The 23,397-nt window shown below is 38.3% G+C and overlaps 1 protein-coding gene across 1 annotated transcript in view; it reads right to left on the bottom strand.

The window, feature by feature from the left end:
• MYOM2 (myomesin 2) overlaps positions 1 to 21,268 on the bottom strand; it is an 81,645-nt gene extending 60,377 nt beyond the window's left edge. The window contains exons 1-8 of the mRNA XM_026846283.1: positions 21,232 to 21,268; positions 13,154 to 13,287; positions 12,007 to 12,126; positions 10,525 to 10,663; positions 10,185 to 10,342; positions 9,233 to 9,325; positions 276 to 364; positions 148 to 198 (exon numbers count right to left, since the gene is read on the bottom strand). Of these exons, the coding sequence (XP_026702084.1) occupies positions 148 to 198; positions 276 to 364; positions 9,233 to 9,325; positions 10,185 to 10,342; positions 10,525 to 10,663; positions 12,007 to 12,126; positions 13,154 to 13,260 (757 nt within the window). The 5' untranslated portion in view covers positions 13,261 to 13,287; positions 21,232 to 21,268. The remainder of the gene's footprint in view (positions 1 to 147; positions 199 to 275; positions 365 to 9,232; positions 9,326 to 10,184; positions 10,343 to 10,524; positions 10,664 to 12,006; positions 12,127 to 13,153; positions 13,288 to 21,231) is intronic.
• Positions 21,269 to 23,397: the final 2,129 nt, after the last annotated feature.

The raw sequence follows: 23,397 nt of genomic DNA, 5'->3' as shown, positions 1-23,397 counted from the left end.
AGCAAAGGCATCTGGACAGCCCCTATTGTAACTGAATGCTTTGAAAGCAAAGCAGGAGCAGCAAGTTGTATCCGATTTTCCCATCTGTAAAACAGTACTCTGATAAGAGTACACAAACTATCTAAGCAATAAGAAGAAAATGCTTACAGTGGAAGGGCATTATCCCAGCTGGGTGAGGCTCTTCATCCCCTCTGAACCCTATAAATAAACATATAATGAACATTCAGTGACATGAACGTATTTATTCCTTCTTTTAATCGTGAAATAGGACTTACTTCGCACAATCACAGCACAATTAGTTGATGCCTGCCCATGGACATTTGTTGCAACTGCTGAATAGGTAGCAGAATCATCAAAATCAGCTCTGAAAAGGGGAGGAAGGAAAACAGATTACTCTTTATACAAACAAATTTTCTTAATGATTGATATTACAAATTAAGCTACATCATCCCTGTGTAATGTGTATAAAGCACTTTGCTGGTGTCACACGGTGGAAAACATTGATGAAGGACAATCAGAAAGCTGTTACTGTTTTTTACCACAGTTTTATTACAGCTTAGTGTGCAGGCTGCATTAACTTGAGCAAACTGAAATGACCTTTGGAGAATGATCAAAAGAAGATAGCTGGAGGATGCCAGTCTGGATATTCCCTTTCTGTATGTAACCTTCTTCCTTAATCTGTCTTGCCCTTCTGTCATGTATTTTAAGAGACATGGAAGAAAAGCACATGTGATACTTGCTGAAATTCTTTCTTCTATGGTTATTCCCAGCAGGCAAATACTGGCATTTTTTGCCTCTCATAAATCTTAGGCAGTCCAGAGTAAATGATACAAAACCAGGGAAACTGACCAAAATTGTTTATGGGCATAAATGTCTTGGCTTGATATATTTTTACTGAGAAGATATATTTATTATGAAAGGATAGTATAATGAAAAATAAAGCAAAACATAGTTACTTCATGGAAAATAGGACCCAGGGATGGATTGTCTCACTTACTGTGTTCTTCCTTGAAGAGGAAGTTACATTAGCAGATATACGGTCAGATGTTAAGATATAGGTACAAACTTGATGTCCCAGTTCTTTTCTTATTTAAAATGGAGTAGGCAGAACAACTGACATAAAATTGAAGTAAACTAAACTATGAGCAAATATATATGTTCAGTGCAATTACTCAAATTTACAGTTGTCATAAATATTTGCTATATTTCTAATAAATATAAATAAAAGTGTCTTCTGACTAGAAAAAGATTAAAATATTTTGGACTAGTTTTTAGCAAAATGCAAATTTTGATAGAATGAGATTTCTTCAATTTTGCTGAAAGAATTTATTCTAGATGAAGAAACAATTTTGAAAACATTAGAGTATTTCATTTTTACTTTTCAGAATTATTTGAATTTTAAAACATTATTTCAGGATTTACTTCTGCTTTGTTTCCAGAAACATACTAAATATTCTAATATGAAATAAAACATTTTGTTTGTAACAAGCAAAACTTTTTATTCGGTCTAATTCAATATTTTTTTCTTGAACTTTTCCAACAGTCAAGTATTCTACAATACGTTTGTCAAAAAAAAATTGTTGATTTGTTTTATTTCTTGGAATTTCTATTAGCCATCAGTTAATCAGAGCACTGTCTGGAACAAACACATTTAAATCCTGCTTCTGTGTAGCTCATTTAGTAGTGCATTTAATGGAGGCCACTCAGAAATTTCCAGTGATGAGATAAAATGTTCTCCATGCATGAACTTATTTTTCTCTCAGAAGAACAAATTTGTATCTTCTTGGCAACTACTAGATGAAAGGGATGAAATTCTGGTTGCACTTGTCTTCTAAGAGGGCATATATCCCAGGCATGGGAAAAAAAGAATATGTAAAATTGTTTGATGTAAATTGCATAACAAGATGCCAGTTTGGGGGTATGCAGCACCTGTGACAGGCACATCAGACACCTATTTTTCAGCTCTTGCATATGTTCTGGACAGTGTCATACCACAAAATTGATACTATCTGTACTGTGATGTCTAAAACACAACTTGATGAAAGCTCTATTAAATTGAGATTTGTCTCTAAATGTACAGGACTAACAGCTCCTCCTGGAGGCAACTCTTCAGCCACACATTTCACAAAATAAATCAGTAAAAGACAAAGTTTGTCACACGATTAATTATCAGAGACAGAGCCCTAAGATTAGCCCAAAAAGCCTGTAGTTGGGTATGGAGCTCTTGAGCACCCTGATACAATCCGGACAGGCAAAGTCTGAAAAACAATTTAAAAGAATTGGAATACTAGGCTCAGTATTATTCAATATTGAGTTTTGGTTTTCAGAAGGATTTAAAAAATGCCAATACCTGTCCACAGATTTATATAAAGCTTAACTGATTCTGAACATGCTTGAAAGCTGTCAGGCTTGACAACATTTCTTTGCACTAGCTTCTTAAAAGAAGAGCAATTTTTTACTATCCCATTTTCTTGCTGTTTAATTGGGTGATAAATGACAAAAGCAAGGTAAAACTGCAGTACAAACTTTTTTTCCTAAGCCATCCTATAATGTCTCTATACTAAAAAGTACATAGTTCATACATTTATTACAGCCCAGTACAGTGCCTTGTTATAGTGAAAAAACAAATGAGGCATCTCAAAACCTTCTTACAAGGGGCATTGCAGAATTAACTGTACTGGAACTGTGAGGTGTTCTCGTCACTCTGCACTACATCCTTACTTTAAGGAAATAGTATATAGAGAGTATATAGTATAAATAGTACATGTAGTATATTTAATAATCTATATTACATATTAGTAAATTCAACAGTGTTAGATCATTTGTCCCCAGAAACAGGACCTTGATCATCCTAGTGCTGATGTGTCAGAACAGCCCTTAGCATGGCTTGGTGTGCTCCAGTTTGCCAAAAGTATTCCCAGACACAGCTCAGGAGATAGTAAGGGACTATTTCCAGAAAACAGTCTGGATGTCTGGAGGCCACTGTGGCAAAGGATGTCTTTAATTTGCCATGTCAGGCAGAGCCCAGGAGCGTAATTCCTAGGCACTGGAGCCATAGTGTACCCTTCAGGCCTTGTCCCCAGCTACCTGCCTTGTAAAGGCTTCCTGACCTCCAGCCCTGCCTAGTCTGCTCACCATCCTGCCCAAAGACCTATGGAGGTGCACAGTGTCTTCCAACCACCTACATGTCCAAGCTTCTCCTGAGAGAGCTAGACCCTCCAGGAGGATGGTGCACACTTACATTTAGCAGGGCACGTCCTGGAGGAGCCATGCTGTGTTCGCTGATGAGGTATTAATCCATCCGTGGGCTTGACATGATTTAGGTAGCATACAGCACCCATATCATAACGAGTGATGAACACTACTCCAACATTGCTTTATTAGGCCATTCCCTCACATAAACAATGTATTACTTGAGGCTTCTTCACTTCTTTCAAATCCAATTTAACTGCTCTTTAAATTTCATTGTTGTTACAGAGTGTTGACAACAAGGATAATCATCTGCTGTCAGTGTTGGCTTCATTTTCCAGCAAAACAACAGATAAAATAATTAATAGGGACTAATTTCTCTGAAAATTACACAGGATTCAGGATCTAAAGAGTGATTTATCATTAACTATAAGGTGGTGTAAAAATGATCCAGAATCTACAGAAACATGTATTCTGAATAAAAACAAGGCCACAGTCTATGCTACACCACTCAAAGGATCAGAAGTTTAGAGATGTAAGAACTGCAAAGTTATCTACCTAAAATGAAGAAGCAGAATGGCAGGCACCTGATTAACTTTTCAAATGGACATGTATCTGTGCTCAACTCAATCCCCTCTGCATACATTTGCTCTCATAAGGAACAGCAAAATACATCTCTTGATGAGATTTTCCTGTTTGTGATGGCCTCCAAGAATATGATCCTAAAAGTCTCTAGAACAGACAGGAGATTCATAAAATGGTTGTTTCTTTAGCCCAAGAAGTTCAGTGTCTGGAAGCAACTATTTGACAAAGTAAGTAATGGAATGATAATTAGTTTTCTCAGGGAGAACAAAAGAAAGAAGTTACTGATGAAATGACTGACTACATTCTTACAACATCCTTTGGTTTTATGAAGAGAAACAAGGTACTTATACGTATTATGAACATACAGGTAACAATTCTGCCGGCCAAGCACTTCCTGCTATTTAAGAAGGTCGGTCCTAACAACTCTACCCATATTCCGGAGGTCACTGCTTTGAAAGCATTTCACAATTCCCTGCTATGATCTCTAACCTGAATCTCCAGGAGATAAACCATCTTAGATAGGTTAGTACTCAGTGGAATACCTTCAAATCTGATATTGTAAGAGTATGGGGTCATTGTTTAATACCCACTCTGAAGAAAGTTGGACAGGATGGCAAGTCACATAAGGTCCTGACTCTCGTTTTGTGCTAGATAATGCTCGGACTGAAGATTATCCTGGAAACTGTCTACTTCCTTATATGCTAAAAACCCTACACTTCCTAAATTGCACTGTAAAGTACATTGAGGCAAGACCAGTTAGGAACGATGTTTGAAGTACCCAGGAAGCAAGGTGTGGTCTCTCCAACAGTTATTCTTGCATCATGATGGAGAATGTGTTTTCCAACCTTTACAAAGGTCAGATAAAATATGCATAGAGTACATTTAGATAGCATGAAGTGTGAGTGCGGAGATGTATCTCTCCCAAGGTACTAATACTTTTTGTGAAAATTAAATTGCCCTGAATCCACATGAGGTTCTGAAGTGCTAATGTTTGTGTGGGGAATATTCTCCAGGTGGATATATCTGTTTAAAATGCATATATTCATCCATCTGCCTAGTGTAGATTTAAACACAGGAGTTAAGAGTGAAATAACATTTTTGCCTGAATTGGAACACAGTTCAGTACATGTCAGGAACAGGGAGAAGAACATGGTGAATTAAAGAGTTAAAATCGCCTCTTTTGAATCCAAATGACAAAATTTTCAGTGTTATGGCTATATGACATCAAAATGTGGAAATACTCTGCAGGATTATCATCTCGTGCTGATTCTCCAGTCAGACTGAATCTGTCTAATTTTTTTTTTTTTTTTGTTGGGGTTTGTTTTTACTGAAGAGGGACTCTCTGTTATGAAGTCGCCACTTCCTCAAGCTCCCAACTATTGCAGCTTACAGGTGACAGTGACTGACAGGTCAGAAGATCATAGACCATTTCATTGGGGGGCTGTTTGCAATTCAGCAAGGAAAGAAGACCGTAAGTACATCATGCCTGCTGCCTATACTCTCACTGGTACTGCCTACCTGCAAAACCCCGGGAGCTGCATTTTATCACCCAATCAACCCTATACAGCTCAAAGGCTTTGCCTTCCACACCGGAGGCCTGCACCTGCCGCAGTGCCTCTACCCTGCTCTGCTTCCACCTACCGCAGGACAAAGGAGAATTAAATCACCCCAAGCCTTTTGTGCCTAATCAAACTAAAATAGCGCTGTACTGACTGCACATTCTCATTTGTTAAATGAGAATTATTAGCAGAGAAGGTTCATTCAATTTTTAAGCTTTAAAAAAAAAAAAAAAAAAGCAATGCTGGTGGTGCTGAGTAGTGCCTGATCAGAGGTAGCTCTGTCTACTGGCAGCAGGTATTACACTGCACTCTGCTGGCCCTCCTACACACTTTTGCTGATGCAACTGCAAACCTTTTCTGCTGCAATTAGAAGCACTTCTTAAGCGATAACTTAACAGAACGGGGAGAGGGCTCTAATAAAAGACAAAATACTGCCAAACTTTGAGCCTTCTATAGATAAAACTGTGCAGCCACGTCACACTGACAGAGCTCTGGGAAATCAAACTTCCTTCTCTGCTCCTTCTACCTTCCAGCACCCCATCATCTCACCCACTGAGGGGTGTAGGTCAGGAACATCTCCAGTAAGGAGCATACTGCTGCCCCCTCTATGCCCCGACCAACATATCAGAAAATGTAATAGAGCTGCATAAAGCTAAGTGGTTCATTTATTGAGGTATCATAGTAAAAACACAAAACAAAACAAAACCACCAAGAAAACAAACAAACAACAAAAACACAAAAAACCCCAAAACTTGTTGCCAAACAAGTAGCAGTGACTAAGAAATTAAAAATGTTGAGTTTTAGTTACTAAGATATATACTAAGGCAGAAAATATTTTGCAGCTATGCTAGAAAGCAGTGGGGCATCCTCATCTTGACTACGTCTAATTCCTTGTATTATGTGCCCATCCATAGTTAAAGTAGGCAGGACAAACAATGCATTTCAAGCAAACCCTTACATTCTCACAACATGTATCAATCACTTCAACTACCAGTAGCTTTCCCTCAGAGGATTCCTCACAATCTCCTCTGAAACACCTATCAGAAGTGAGATGGAAGATGTGATGAACCACCGCTCCAGTGCAGGCTGGCAATATCTCTTCTCCTATAATGATGAGATGTGAAAAAAAATATAACAAAACTCCAAACTTCTTTTCTTTACTGCTCAAGGGAGACCTTGAGCTCAAGCTCCCAACTGAAGAGCCTAAAAGGAGCAAGAAAGAGGCACTATATGATAATGGTATTGCTGAATGCATGCAGAAAATGTGGTAAATTGAGCACAAAGCATCATAAAAACATGAGATGGAGAAATGAAAAAGATCTGGTTACTGTATAGTTTACGGGCTCTGGGAGACAGCAGAGGGGATGAAATTGTGTCATTACTACTTTAAGATGACAATGTGACGTTCTGATTTTGGTGTCTCAAGAATTTTTCCACTGGGATCAAGAAATACTCATCGGAATAAATATCACACTTGCATCAGAAGGAAAAGTTCACTCCCTGAGCTTTACTGAAGCACTAGAAAGGTAGCCAAGAAATGCCAAGGCCGTTCTGAGAGGCTGCAGATCAGATGACATGCACCTCAGCACTTTGGTATGAACAGCTGAGAAGAGCACAGAAGTAGATAGGTAGAAAATCTCAGCAGTTCTACTTCCTGGAAAAAATTAATACTACAAATATATGGGCACAAATATATTCATGGAAGATCCAGAGTTAATAATAGATATATGTTTGTATAAAAACATGAATTATATATATATATATATATATATATAATTTTATTTTTAACCACTACCTATACATCCATTGTTTTCAGTACAAGAAACACCTAATATTAGTAATACACTATCAAAACGTTCTTCCATTTCCTGCATGTTGATTTTCTGTCTTTTGAGAAAGAAAATATGGCTAATGGTCAAAATTTGAAATAAAATAGAATAGTAATAAAGAAATAAATTTAAGGTCAGAAAATTTAATTTCATAAACTATAAATCTATGGTAAATAAATCGTAAGTATGGGTCTACGATCCGCCAGTATTCTTTGAAGTGGAGAAGGGAAACCTGTGGGATAGTAGCCAGGTATCTTTAGGTGGCAAAAAGACCACATTGCCAGAGAGAATGAAAGAGAAACAGTCTCTGAAGACAGCAGCTTTGTTGAACATGAGGGACCCTGGATGCATACGTACAGGTCTGGGACTAGGAAACAGTGGGTGATGATGGGTGGATGTGGGAACCTGTGTGGGTACAGATAAATGACTCTGTGGTATGTCTGAATAAATATTGCTGGGTTTGAACACTCCCAAAGGTGATTGTAGATGGTGTCTACATGACTGATAACCAGCACAGGAAAGAGAAAAAGCACCAAGGGGATGGATGTAAGCCATTAGTACCCTTCAGCCTGATCATTACAGATGCTCAGAAAGCAGCACCAACACTGATTTTTATTTCTTCAAAAGGTATTTACTCCCAAAATGTCACAAAAGGAACCTACATACTACATATCCAGCATCTGGACTCACCAAGCAGTTGCTCATGGACACTAACCAAGGGAAATAAATAGTTGCAGTCACCCACCAGCAGGAAGTCACCAAAGTTTCATCTCCTGACTGTCATTCACACACATCCAGACAAAGGAGATAATTTTCCATTTTCCTTGCTGCAAGGGAGATGACTGCAAGAGGACAACCTCTTTTCATCTTTTAACCTCCTGCTCTTATGTCCAAAATTAACATTGATGGGAAGAATCATCTGTGTTGAGACATCCCACAGATACAGAGAGCAGTCAGCAAGTTATCCATGGCCTGGGGGTAGAAGACTATGAGTATCTTAGCAGTACTCCTAAGTACAGTTACCCCTTGAGAAGCATCCTTTAAGAAGAATCAACATAATGATTCTTGCTGCTAGCTTCTATGCAGGGATCTCTTTCTCCCATCCTGAGCTATGAAAAAGTGCACAGTTGGGCTGGACTTTGCTGCAGGTTGACAAAGGCAAGTAGTCCTTCCCAAAAGCAGAAGGAATAATTCACTTATTTTCTGCACCAATGCCACAAGGCTGTGCTCAAGGCTGCTTCCACTGCTGACAGGGTAGAAGATGAAATGTTTGACTAGCCAAGTGTTAGCCACAAATATTCCAGCTGTTTCAGCACAGCTGGTGCTCATGTTCTTAAGAAATTAAAAGGGGTTTTTTGTGTCTCTGCTTTAGATATTAATTTTCTTTTTAAATATCACAGTCATGTTTTCATTTTAATTTGGGGGGTTATATTTTTTTAAAAAAAACATACCAGGTCACATGTACCATATAATATTTCAGTTGTTTAGGACAGCACAGGATTCATTTTTGGAAGCTATTCTACCCTGACATTTTCTATACCACAAGGCTGTAAAAAATAAAATTATTTAAATTAGAATCTTTTCTTAGAATCTTATCCTTCCCTACTTTTTGAAGAACAAAAAAATGGAGATCCAAAAATAAACAAAACAACATATAATAAAACAAATACTGATGACTGGGTATCCCTGCCCTCATAACCTAAATTTCTGCTTACCTTAAAGAGCTTCATCATGGCAAAAATGTAAAATACAGACAATTTTGCACTTTGAATGTTGAGAAAATATAATCCTAATAAAAAAGGAACTACATTCCTTCAGCTACTTACCTCTTCTTTTCTATCTTCTTGTAGATTGCTAGAGTTAAATAATAGAAGTATCTAATTTTTCATTTCATTTTAATGATTTAATATTCAGCTGCTTAGTGAACCTTCTCTAGCATAAATGTGAGTACCAACAGTGTGCTGAATTTAACAACTCTCTTGCAGCCTTTGTGTGAATTTTTAATTGTATTTGATATAAAATACTTTATGTAGAGTAGAAAAATCTGTTGTATTCCCCAGAATAATCTACCTGTTTATATGCAACACATGTACTCCATATTTGCTTTCAATTCTGTACTTTGCTGGAACACTTGCAGGAGTAATCAATTCTTCATTTTTGTACCTGACAATCAAGACAAAATGAATTCATTAATATCAGCTACTATGCACTACATTAATTTAGTAGATTTTTTACATAGAGATATCATTTACTGTCATCTGAACTCTTTATAAATTGTCTCTGCTTGCACAGAGTATTTTCCAGTATGAATGGATAGATTGGGCCATGGAGGCAAAGGGGGACCATCACTGCAGTAAGTGGAAGATGTGCACCCAAACCAGAAGAGCTGGCAACGAAGCAGACAGAAGATGGTATGTAACATGAACTTTACAGTCTGCTAGCCCTGACACAAGATGGGAAGCAAACTTTGTCTTGGATCACAGCTAAGCACTTCAGCACAAACAAGGGAAGCAGAAACAGGACTGTGCCTCGGGTTAGATCTTCACAGTCCAGCCTGAGGCTCTCACAGACACAAGACAGCACTTGTCTGGAGAGAAGGGCAGCTTCAGGGACGTTGCCTCAACAGAGACTGACACAAAGTGAACATAGATACAGCTCATGACAACAATGGTTCTGTGCAAGTTGACCCAGGCCTAGCAAGTAGCCTGTCAGCTCTGTGTATTTTGTCATTTGCTACTTCATCATGAGGGAATTCAACAGCCAGAAAGACTGGAATGCCTTCCACAGTCTGCCTTCTGAAACACTTGAGCTTGCTTCTCACACTACACAGGGCCATTCAGCAAGCTGTCCTCCCACTCCTTCCACTGCAGTATCAAGTGCTACCATCCAGCACATCTATGAGGATTATAAAGGGGGTTTAACATAGCCATTATGTATGTGACACTTATCAGTTGTGCCATAACTTCCAAATGAAAACAGCTTAACAACATTTTTAGAGGTCTAGGAAAGGCTAGTCTCTTACCATTGTACGACAGGGGTGGGAAATCCTTGTACAGTGAAGCAAAGGCTCACAGACATCTTTTCCCAGACAGTGTGAGACCTCAGGCGCACTAGAATTTCAGGAGCTCGACTTATACTTTCCTCAAGAGCGTGTCTTTCCAGAGCCATATTTTCTTCTACCTATTAAACACAGGAAAAGAAAAGAAGCATCTAGCAGCAGACTCAAATGGGGTAGAAGATCTAATCTTGAATACACAAAATTAAAAGATGCTAAATCACTATTTATATTTGAAACACAAGCCTAAATGTCTGTATATCTTATGATTCTGCTTGGATAGGAACAAAAGCGTTCATCAGCATACCATCCTTTGTATAGCAAGTCTATCCAGTTGTTCTCTAGCACGGTGCCTGGCTGTGTGAATCTCTTTTTCCAAAGCAGACAACTCACTGGCAAACCGGATCCTTTTCTCTTCACTTGCATGAGACTTTTGTTCATGAGTTCTGTAGGACAAGAAAATATATCAGGTAAGAGTAACCAATATGAAGCTTTAAGATTGTCACTTGTACACATTAGGTGACCGAGGACTCTGAAACTTATCAGCAAAATGTAAAATCGAGTTTAGGAATTATTCTTTGAGCCTATCTGCCTATCCTAATGAACATGTGAAATTAATATGAATTTTCCTTCATTTTCTTTGCCATAGCTTCAGGTCTTGAAAGCTGGTATAGTCACGTTATGATATGATACCCCACAGTCTTATCCTCTGGTAATCAAGATCGAGAATCTGCCTGGCTTCCTTCTGGCCCCTAATTTTCCTTCTCATGGACACAGAAAGGTAGAGGAGTGAAGGCATGTTCTGTGCCTGTTCACACTCTGATAAGAGTTGGGTCTTGCTTCTGGTGTGCCCTTGGCTCTAGCACCTGAGAAGCTCTGCTAGCTCCAAGGACAGTATCAGCTGACCTCACATGAAAGATACAGACCAAGGAGTTCACAAGGATTTGATGAACTGCTGCATGCAAAAAAGCTGTCCTTGGGCAAGGGTGAGCAGGAAATATTATAGAAACTACTGGAAAAGACAGCATTTTGAGAAATTTATGTGTTGTTCCCTGAAAATCTAACTCCACAGATTTTTCAGAATTAAAACCCAAAAAAACCCCACCTCATAACTGTTTTTAGGAGGAGCTAGCTCTAGCTCCTGCATTCCTGTTGATTCAGTAAGCAGCCTATACTCTTTGCCTTGCCAACAGGACAAAAGAAGGGAGCTGAATATCCAATATTCCTAACGTGGCTATCATAGAATATGGCAAGTCTCTTAAGGCATAACCCAACATGCCATCAAGCAAATGAGAAGGCTTGCATGAAGTTCACTGAACAGTAGATAGAGACTTTATCTGTCTGTCAAATTCACTAACAAACAGGAATACTGCCTTCAGCACATTTACTGTAGGACTTCATATCTATGTTGTAACTGAGATGCGACAGTATGTCCTCTTGATATTAAGGAAAGAACTCAAAAAGTTTAAATCTGTCCAAATCATAAATTTAAGAACAGTGGAGTAGATCTGTTCAAAAATGAGTTTTGGATGCCAGGGAGATTCTAATTTATTTTGGGTTTAGCGCTGTTTTCAAGGGTCAGATTGAGGGTTACAGGAACAACTTTGGGTTGAAATATGAGATTGAAAGTGACACTCAGTCATTTAGAATTCCAGCCAAAATAGTTCAGTGAAGAACAGTGAGAGAAAAACCTCCTGTCTTGTCTACTCTGTAAGACCCCTGGCAAAAGAGCAATATTAAGTGGGACCAGAGCCACTACACAGGTCAGCTGGGACCAACACAGCTTTACCTTTTCCTGGATTCTTGCATTGCTTCATGAGCCAAGGTGCGTGCCCTCCTGGCACAGAGTCTACATGTCGTTTTTCCCAAACCAGACGATTCATAATAGGCAGCCTGTCTGGAAGCAGCCCTTCAAATATAAAAAACATTGTTATAATACAGCAATTCTGGTAAAACATCAACTCACAAAAGTCAAAGAAATTACTTTAGATGAGCTGAATACCATGACTGAGCACTGCTCAGCGAGAAACCTACTTTGTATTCCTCACTGACTGCACTAGGGTGCTGATTTTCACTTGTCCTTCAAGGGCTTAATGCCCATCATCTGTCACAGGGGATCATTAGACATTTTATTTCATTCAGTTCTATTAAATTAATACTTATCTCAGTCTCCAATCATTCAAGTGTTATGATAGCACTTCAGTGAACCACGAGGGTACCAGCCTATCTAATACACAAATCACACAGAATCCCTATAACATTGTCTATTTCTAAATATTCCCGCCGTTTTATACTTCACAAAACCTCTGCATAAACTCTTCTCTTTCATAAGGGAAACTAGACAAGCCACATGGCTAGCCAGGCTAACAAAGCATGTTAATTAGGGAGGACAGTGATTCCTAAGCAACCAATATTCAAAACTCCAGACTTTGAGGTACAAAGAACATGTATCGTTGGCTAAAACTCTGAGATTTCACTACAAAAGTTAAACCTTTACTTAGTTTTAAAAAAAGAAATTTAATGACAAAAACTATAATTAGGAGTAGCCAACTTCACGAGAAGGAATATCTTCATGTCATATGGAAGAATGGGTAAAAAACTGTTTCTGTGATTTACAATAAATTTTGTGGCAATTTTCCAGTCAGAGTTTTAATCAGAGCCTGAAAAGAAGAATTTCCAACTTGGCAGTAGTAAACAGGACAGATCCTGAGCTAAAAAGTCTATGTAGTCAAGTTGCAACATAGCTAGAAAGTCTAGGTATGCTGGTGGGAGACTATAGACATGGAGTATCCCAATGGAAGGAACTGGAAAATTACCATTCTGAATAGATTGAAATTTTGGGGGGCAGAAGGGAAAGTTAAATATCTTGATTCTAAGAACTGATCACCCAAATAGAGACGTCTCTATGCTCCATATGTGAAAGAGATGGCACTTACTTTCTTGCTGCATATTCCTCAAGTATATATCTTGTCTGAATGTTGCGATAGGACTGATCAAAGTGCTTGTGCCTCCTCTGGTAAAATGGCACCACTACTGAAGACATACTTCAGTTTCTTACAACTAGTAATTCCTGCAGAGAGCGAAATCACATTTAGCCATATATTTCAGACACTTAGGTCTGATATTTTTGGATATGTGTGTGTACAAGTACAAACGTATCAAATTCCATCATTTTATGACAAATAGAGCCATCAATGATATACATGGGTACCTCAGGCTGTATGTTTTCAGCCACACAGTGTGAGCTATAGAATCATAGATAGAGCTAGAAGAGAATTTACTGCATCATTTTTCCCCTTCTTTGCAGATGTCATTTAATACTTCCATAGAAATTTCTAGGGATGAAAATCCAATCGCTTTTGGAGCATTTTTAGATGTTTCAGCTCTGAGCTTCAAAGCTTCTACTTTGTTCCTTTTTGCAATTTATGCTCACTGTTTCTTGTCCAATTTACCATGACAACAAAAAATAGATGGTATTCACCCACTTTTGAAGCAGGCTGTTAAAGACTTTGTTTGCATCCTCTTTCAGCTGTCTTGTTTAGACTAAACAAAGCTGGCTCATCTTATCTTTTCTCATGGGTTATTTTTTCTAGACCTCCAATCATTCTGGTTGCTCTCCTGCGGACTTCCTCCAAAGTATGGCATGGTTTGATGGGTATTTGGATAGAAGGTTCTCAGAAACATTCAGGGAGCTCCCAAAACCAGTGTGGGTGGGAAGAGCATATTTCCCAATGAGTCAGAGTTAAGCAAATTCCCAACCACGGCTTTAAAAGAACCCAGAGGTGCCCACATCCCTTTGTGCTCATTAGAGACATGACAACAACTGCTTGCAAAAGTGCAGAATGTTACCAGCCATGTCCTGAGTATGTGCCAGCTTATGCTGAATAAGTTCCATTTACAGTCTCGGTTGGATGTGGGGCTCTTTAATCCTGGACCACTTGGCCTAAACAGTGGTGAGGGATTTCAGGGGGCAACAGAACAGTCAACAGCTTCCTCATGAGATGGCTGTGCTTCAGTGACAACTGAAGAAATTTCCAAATATAAAGTCTATAAAGCAGCTTGGGCCAAATCCTGAAGGTTTTAGTCAGGCAAATTCCTGCAATAGTATCTAATTTCCTCCTGAAAGGTAAGGGGAGCACCTCGTTGTTATGCTCCCATGTGGGGTGCAGCCTGTCAGCTCCGCTCCAGAATCTGCGAGACACAGGCAGATGCATGGCCTGGGACCCACCTCAGGGCTACCAATGGGAAGGGAAGCAACACTAGTTCTTCCAGGAGCCATATTAAGAGGATGTCAGGGTCCTGGGGGCAACAGTGGACTTGACTGCCCCTGCCCAACCTCCTCCAGGGCTCCCCCTACCTTGCCCACAGCCCAGAATCCCATTTCATCCCCTCAGGGCTGTCAGCCCCCGCCCCAGTGACACTGTAGCAGGGGCATTCTCCAGCTCCTCATGCCTGGCCCTGCTTAGCCATGGGTCCTGCCAAGAAGAACCCGCCTGTGATGGAAATCCTCAGATCCACATCAAAAGTCTCCATTTGTAACAAAAAATCCCATAGGTAAGCTGTTTCATGATGTATATAAGATGAAAGCTCAAAGGGATTTGAATAGAAATCCTATAAACTCATTTAGATACAATACGAGCTCCACCTATTTAGTTGCAAAGGCACTGGTACTGATCAGTTTTAGGTCATGTTCTGCTCCCTATCAAATACCTGGAGATATGTGCTTTGGGAACAAAAATAGGTAATACCCACATCAAAATTCAATTAATAACTGTTTCAGGAAAAAGTGGTTTCTGGTAAAATGAGATCTTGTTCAAAATTGAAGAAATCCAGTAACTACATCATTGTCAACTTTCAAATTCTTTGTAATTTTTATGGTTTCATTAATCTTTTTACTGTGTGAAAAGCACTTCAATAAATTATTGCTGAAAATAGGTTTCTAAATGTTTATTACTTTTTCTGAAAGCAATCATGTTTTCTGTCACATAATGGAATTTTTATTAGCATCTCATGTTTTGAAAAATCATTTTGCAAACCCCCCATTTGAGAATGGGAAGCAGTGATAAAAATGTTGAAAAATTACAGATATTAGCAAGACTTTTGCATGAATTTTTAACGTGTGACTTGTTAACATTTTTTCTAATTGTACTACTATCCAGATTGTATATGCAGAAGAAATCTTTTTCTACATTTCATTGCAGCAATTTATTCTTGAAAAATGAGAGCTAGATTTCTTATACAGCATATCATACTTTTAGAAAGAATAATGTAAGATGATTCAATGAAAGTCTGCAATTCTTAGTTTAGCAAGTCTCTTGATTTTATGTGTCTGTTTGGTAATTTTGCCTGAACTGTATAAAATTAAACCCAAATTAAGTAAGAGCTCTCCATGTTTTATAGGCTAAGAAATCAAACATTTAAACATGCTAAAATACCTGAAAATACCATATTTCCACCATATAGTATTTACCAACAAAAGCAAATGCTAGTTATTGATTAAGTAGTGCAATAAATTCCAGCTGTGTCTGACTGTTAGTTTCAGGTATTCAATTCAGATGCCCCTAGGTCATGACATTCTCATATCACTTAGTTTTACTTTTCCAAGAAAAGGGACTCTGCGGGAGAAGACAGTAGGTATATTTAATTGCAGATATATCTTACTAAAAAAAGTCATGAGATCTAGAGATGAGTTTTTACAATTTATCACCTAATAGCTGCATCTTCTTCATAACCTGTAGTTACATATTCAACCCTTTTTCAAGAGATATGAAAATTACAAGTCACATGTTCAGGAACGAGAGATTTAAGCAAAATATCAAACTCTGCAAGAAGATAATAAAACAGGTTTACAGCATTGCTATGGGACATTAAAGAAATATATTACCACGCTTCTAGAGCAACAAGAGAGTTAACATGACCCAAGTTAGTACAGCACAGTGCACTGCCTTGCAGAGATGCTAGCTTAGTTAGGTGCCCTCATGCGACGTTGAGCTGACGTGGACCTATTAACTCATCATATATGTTGTCTTAGTTACATGAACACAGTGATGCAGACCCATGAGCAGCCTTGCCTTCTCCTAGTTTTGGTATTTGTACATCACATTATGCTACAGCTGCAGACATCAAATACTGGCTTTCATCCTTCTCCCTAACTGCGTGACTATTGTGTATATGACCTTTGGCTTCTCCATTAGTTCATATGTTAACCAGACAGTTAACGGTATAATGTTCCCTCTTTTCTATTTTTAAGTAGCCTTTTCACCTAAATGAAGGTGCAAAGGGCAAACCCATAGATTAAGCTGACTCAGCTGTTAAGCACTACTCATGTTTACATGTAGCCCAGTTAAATAATACTGTGAATTTATCAACATGCAATTTATTTGTTGCTATGTATATAACTCCCACTGAGTTCTGACATACAAGGGTTGCAGAGTAATGCCCATGTGTCTAGATGGATCACAGTCTAGATTATTTTCATTTTTGAGATAGGAGGAAACATCTTTGTCATTTGCAGTTCAGCCTCTTCCACTAAATGAAAAACTTAAATTTTAATTAGCATAACTTCTTCTATTAAGCAGCACCCAGAGTTTCTCAAAATTTGAGTTCAGATATTTTTCACGTTTACCCAAACACCCTTAAAATAGAAACAAGCATAGCTCTCCACTCCCAGCATCCATACAAGCAATTAACCAAGCTTGTTAGCAGCCAGACTCATTTTGCCTTATGTTAACACAGAGGGGAGCTGCCTGGCAACAATTCCAAATGTAATAATCATCATCAGTTAATTAGAATGATGCTTGCAGAGTATGTATTTAATACTTAATAGTGCTGCAAAGACAAGTAGCTGAAGAGCAAAATCACAGCCGCAGTGTAAAACCAGCTTCAGCAGTCTACAGAGCACGTAGGGTATCCTGAGTTCAGGATAAGAGAAGTTTCTATTGTCTTCCTAGGAACAATGTGCTGACTGTTTTCCCAGTTCTCCACTGATACAAATTTATGTGAGATGTTTGAAATAAATACTAATGTTTAGTAAACCTGCCACTAACAGGGTTAGATAACACGCTATGCAGATGACAGCTTAGCCCTACCAAAGTTACCCGTGTAAGTGAAGCAAGATTTTATTACTGGCAGTGGCTGGAGACTTAATTATACTGGCAAGTCCATTGGTGGAACTGACCCAGTGGGAAATTGAAAATTCAGCACAAACCCAAAAGAATCAGAAAAAGCATACATAGGCCAAGAGAAAGACAAATTAATATTCTGGATAATTGTAACAGATTAAAAAAGAAATCTCAAGTTTTATTCACCAAGTTCTACCTGTATGTGACTGCAAGAGTTACAGAGAACTTGCTGAAATATATGGCCTGTGTGTCACCAACAACCCTTGAACTTCTTCCATGCAGATCCTATTAAAATGCCTGGATTTCAAGAAAAAGACCTAGAGTCACAGGATTAGATGGTCCTAAAACAGTCCTAATAATGTCTCTCATCTGACTTTTTTTTTTTTTTTTTTTTTTTTTGGTGGAACACAGTGCCATTGTACTCCTACCTTTTTTTTTTAATCATTCCTATTTATTTCTATGACTGTAAATACTGGGGACATCAGAAGGACCTAAACTGCACTAATCTATATGCTGTATAAACCAGTCAGAAAACTACTAAAACCTCAAAAAAGTATTGTCAGCTAAAATGTCCTTAAGGATTAATGATGTAAAACACAGATGAAATAGCCTGTTCAAATTCTACATAAATATATATTTCCACATGTTTAGTAGTATACTATATATATATATATATATATATATATATAAAACAATTTATAATTGCTCATGAGTAAAAGGCAGAGTTCCCTTGCCAGGATAGCATAGTTTCATGCCATAGCAATACTGGTCTGAATAGAAAGCAGTAATCTAGGACCATGTGACAAGGGGCCACATTCTTGAGCAAAGAAGCCAAAGGTCTGATATAGACATTGTTAGTCTCATAAGTGAGTTAATTTAAGATTTGAAGGACAGGCAGTAAATTCTAGCATGATCATTCACATAGCCTCAGAGAGCAGGCACACAACCAAATAAATTGATGGATGGGAAGAGAGCAGGCACACAATCAAATAAATTGATGGATGGGATTGACAAGTGCCATGGGAAGAAGAACACAGTTGTGCTCACCATAGATAGACAAGTTGCATTCCCAGACTCAGAAGGATCCTGTCATGAGCAATGCACCATACAGCATGTACTTTCTCTGCCTGACCTGTCAATGCAACCTGTAATTTCTTTGCCTATGTCTGTCCTTGTCCATCTGCAGAAGAGCCAAAAAGATTCGCAGGTTCTTGCCTGCCCTCACGTAGCCTATCCTCATTTTGGCTGAAAGGTCAGTACATCCTGTTCCTATGTGCATATCCTCATTCTTGATCTTCCTCTGTATCTCATCTTTCTAAATATCTTTGTCTATTTGTATTGACTTGAGGGTTTGTCCTGTTTTTCCCATGACGTTGGCATTGTTTCCTCTACCTGTCTACCTTGTTGTTATCCACATTGTTCAAAGTGGTTTTAGGAAGCTCCAATTTACCAACTTATACTTCCATGGTACACTAAAGCCCATGATGTTTAGCTGATAAAATATAATTAATTCCATACCACCTATATACCACAATGAAATATAAGAGGGGAAAGAAAAAAAAAAAAAAAAAAAAAAAAAAAAAAAAACAAACCACCTTCTAGTCATCACTTATTTCTAATGACCAGTTTAAAGAATTACCATATTGTCTCAAAAAACATGTGGCCTTTTCCAGATGGTTATATCAGTCCTGTAGAAATTGCAGTAGATAATAACATAAGAACATTTTTTCCCCTGGAAAACTTTGGTGGAAATCTTGTAAAACCAGCATGAATCATTATATAACTCATACACACTACAGTCTAAACCAGAATGGGATGTAGAGGGTCTTGTAACATCTCCACTTTGGTAATAAACTTTTAAAATGCAAATACATTTCTCTAGTCTTTTATCTCTGTGTGCATGTGTGTATTTAGATCTTACACAGAACATAATGTTCTGTGTATGAAAAAGGATGAAGTTAAAAAAACACACAATCTACTGTAAATTTAAGATGCCTCTGTCTTTCCCATTGCAGAGTTTTTTCCTTCTGCATAATAAGAATTCAGTTTTAGCTTTTTTGACAACAGAATACAAATGCTTCTGAAATTAAAAAAAAAAACTTCAATCATATTGTATTGTCATTTGCTTAAACTCTGTGGAATTCCAGACATTACTCAGCAAGCTTTGAGATTCCTTGTCTGATTTTCTGGCATCTTTAGCTACAACATAGTTGGTCTTATGGTTTAACGATCATACCTCCTTTGTATGGGGATAATCTTATCCTAGTTTCACAAATCAGTTTTGAACAGAAAGCTGGTGGACAACAAGTTCAATCTGGTTCAAATCATCCCCAGAAGTGCATGCATTTCCTCATTAAACCTAAAAAACCTCTCATCAATTTCTAGTCATCCGAATATCCAGCACAACAACATTTTCAAACAGTTGACAATACTGGCCATCACAGATGTGCTTATTCTTTACTAATAATTTAATGAGTTTTGAATGAGTAGATTTGTAACATTTCACAACATCAAAAGACTCTGCTTGCAAAGACATACCAGTAGATTAAGCAATTTAATGCAATTGTTTGGCTATAACACATGTATGATTAGTTAGAATTCCCACCTTGAAATTGTAATAGTCCCTGAGTGGTTTGCTTCACCCTCTAGCTATAACAGCTAGTGTGGAGGCAATTTGGAATATACCAAGGGTGGTCATGGCCATGGTCATAGGCACAGCCCTAGTTAACCAGCAGCTTTCCTCTCTCACAAGTAGGTAGAAGGCAGAGCCATGGGAACTCTTCTCTCCAGCAAGGTCATTGTTGTGGAAGGGAGCACTAGTTCCCACATTGTTTGAGTCTAAGAAAATCTAATTTTGGCTTTTCTATTTTTTTGGCTTTTCCATGACTGTCATGATGGAAAGGAGTGGAAGCCTCCAATGTGATTTCTTTTGCCATATCCTTGTTACAAGCTAAGCAGTATAGAGCCCAGAGAGGGTGCTTACGTAGGTACTTTCCTATGAATTCATGATCTTACATGACTGGGAATTAAATGAGGCTGAATTTGTCCACATTTACTTTAAACATTGCCAAACTAACATTCCAAATACACACAAGGAGTTACAGCAGGTTCTGACGAAGTTTTAAGATTTCCATTCACTTGGCAAGTATATTACATCCCTTCAGCTGGACAGCAAGGAATGCGAGACAGTGAGATGGTGAAAGTCACTTCCCATCATCCCAACCTTCATTATCCTTCATTACGATACTCTCATTGGCTCTCAGGTATTATCAACATATGCAGGCATAGTTTCAAGAGCACGAACATGATTTCCCAAGACTCTATCAGTGGTATTTAGCTGGAATTTTCATGTGGCACAGAACACATCACGTAGCCTAGAGCAATATAGACACCAGAAATATGTCTTCTGAAGACATGTAATTGAAAGTATGGCAGATAAAAAATAAAAGTAGAATTTTTTTGTCCTGGCTACATCCTATCATGCCAAACAGTTTTGCCAGCTACTATAGGTTTTTATGCTTAATTATTTACCCACATACTTCAGATAAATCATGTTTTGTCTCTTTATACAGTATAAGCGCACAAGAAAACAGCATGCCAATATATGTGCAATTGGAGATATACAAATAAAGCTATGGATTGGTATATTGTACTTCTTTATATGCAGATAGAAACAGAGGAAATGTAATATGTAATAAAATCAAGCTGACTATGCACAGAATAAAACAATTCTGTTTTACTTTTTTGTTTGTCTTTTCATAAATCAATCTGTGTCCTGCTTATTGCTTCTTTTCCCAAAGGAAGGTAATTTATTTTTTACAGAAAAGCAACACCCTCGTGCAATCACTCCCATTTGTTCTGAACAAGAAAACTTAGATGAAAAATGGACTTACCAAGGGATATGGAAAAATTGCAAAGCACAGAGGAAGAGCAGCGTTTCCCAGCTTAGTAAACTCTGGCTGAGGAAAACAAAAATAATTCCCCTCTCTAAAGGCTACTGCCCTCCACTCCCATTTAAGGGCAGATGCAGTGCTATATTTAGAACAACCAAGTGAGGTCAGCCTAATAGGCAATAAGGGTGTGATATAAAGGCAGAAGAAAATCCCTACTCCACACACAGTTTTACACTGTATTTTAAGAGAAGATAGACCTCATTCCTAAAAAAAAACAAAAAAAAAAGCAGTTGTTTATGTTGAAAGTGAGGTTTATTTTCCCAGCAACACCAAGCGCACGAGAAACTCTTTAATGTCAGAAAACAACATTTTCATTTAAAAATGATTGAAGTTTATAAATAATCAATAACTTAGAAGACCAGTGAGGAGACATAAACTCCAGATCTTATTAGGAGAGATATGAGTTCCCCTTGGTGCCTCAGGCTGTAAACTGAGCCTCCCCATCGCCTCCTTAAGATCTCCCTGGATTTGAGAACATGGCTACAATATGCAAAGGCATAGCAACTGCATAAAAAGCTTATTAACATCAATTTAAAGAAAGTCCAGTTCCTACTCACTATTTCTATCTCCACAATATCACCAGTCAACCTGAGAGAGATTTCTCTGTGTCTTGTTGGTAAAGGAGGAGGAATTAATACATAGAGGTATATACAGGCACAGAAAAAAACACAGCCAAATCACTCAATTCTGTCAGACCCTGATGATCCCTGATTACCACCACCCAAACCAGAGGTTTGGTGCTTGTAGGAGCCCTAGGTTTCTATCCAGAAGCTCCAAGGCGCCATGGTGGTGGCTCTGACATGTCCAGATGTGATAGGGTAGCAGCACTTGCTCTGCAGAGCTGGTGAGCATGGGCTCATTCCCTCTGTCCCATTCTGGTGTATGCAACACCATAGGGATTTGTCCTGTGACGTCAGCCCATATGGGGAAAGAGAAGGAAGGATAGGAGCTCTGACAAGATTTTGTGATAAGCATGAAGAAATAATCCCAGTCCTCTCATTCTGTCTGGAAATAGGACAATATGTCTCAGAAAACCTGGCTATATGGCAGATCTGATCACACCTCATGACTCTGCCCATAATGACTCAAATATCCAGTGAGTCAGCAACATACAATAAGTAGGGAATTCATTGATATTCAAAGTATTTCAAAATAGCAAGATCTATTTTCAGTTTACTTATATAGCAGTGGGGTCAAGACCAAAGTCACTAAATGACAATTAAGATCTTCCAGCACTTGATATAAGAAACTTTGATAAACAAACTTTTAAGTCATGTTTCCTTCTTATGCATACATGCACGGGAAGCAACGCAAGGTGTGGAAAAGCCTTTAACCAACTGATTCTTATCACATCCACAGTACTCATCTAAGTTTCCTAATAGCTCCGGTAAGGACCTTTCCTACTTTCTTATCATCTAGGACTACCATTCACTTGACACAGACTTCTCCCTTCCTCCCATCGATCTTAAATGGTAACAGTCTGACAGAATTAGATCTACAGAGACAGACACAGTGCAATGAGTGCACATGCACTGAGCATAGATGTTGCTTCAGAAGCAGCTGTCAAAGTAATTAGCATGTAATAATCCAGAGCAAACCCACTTTACTTACACAGCTCCTTCTCTTATTCTCATATTGCATTTTCCTGTGGGAGGTAAGGGATCAGTTTCCAGGAAAACTTTAAAGTTCTCATTACACTCTCTGCTTTTAATTTCTTGTTCTATATTTATTAGCTTTAAAGAAATGAAGGAATGTACAGCCTGCTCTCTCTGCCTTTACACTTCAGCTCTCTTCTATTTTAAGTTCTTTCTTCAGGGTGTGGTTGGATGTCAAAAATGTGAAAGTGCATCCTAAGGGCTGTGGGCAACATGTCATATGCAAGAACAAACCATGCAGTGGGGCCAGTCCCGGGTTGTCTCCAGGTAAGTCAATAAACCAATTCTCCTTCTCTTCATAGGTATTCACAAAATAGGATAGAAGGGAAAACTCTAATATTGTGTTATTCAGTGGTGTTGAAATCTAGGCAGCAGAACACCAAAAATTATACAGCATTTTAATCATGAAATAATTTACATTACATCCTCTAACAAACTTCCTCCCTGGCAC

This window comes from Athene cunicularia (genome assembly GCF_003259725.1).
Source record: "Athene cunicularia isolate RWA chromosome 3 unlocalized genomic scaffold, athCun1 chr3_part1, whole genome shotgun sequence".
Classification (NCBI taxonomy): Eukaryota; Metazoa; Chordata; class Aves; order Strigiformes; family Strigidae; genus Athene; species Athene cunicularia.
Note: the sequence above shows the minus strand (reverse complement) of the source record. Positions and strands in the feature narration are given on the sequence as shown.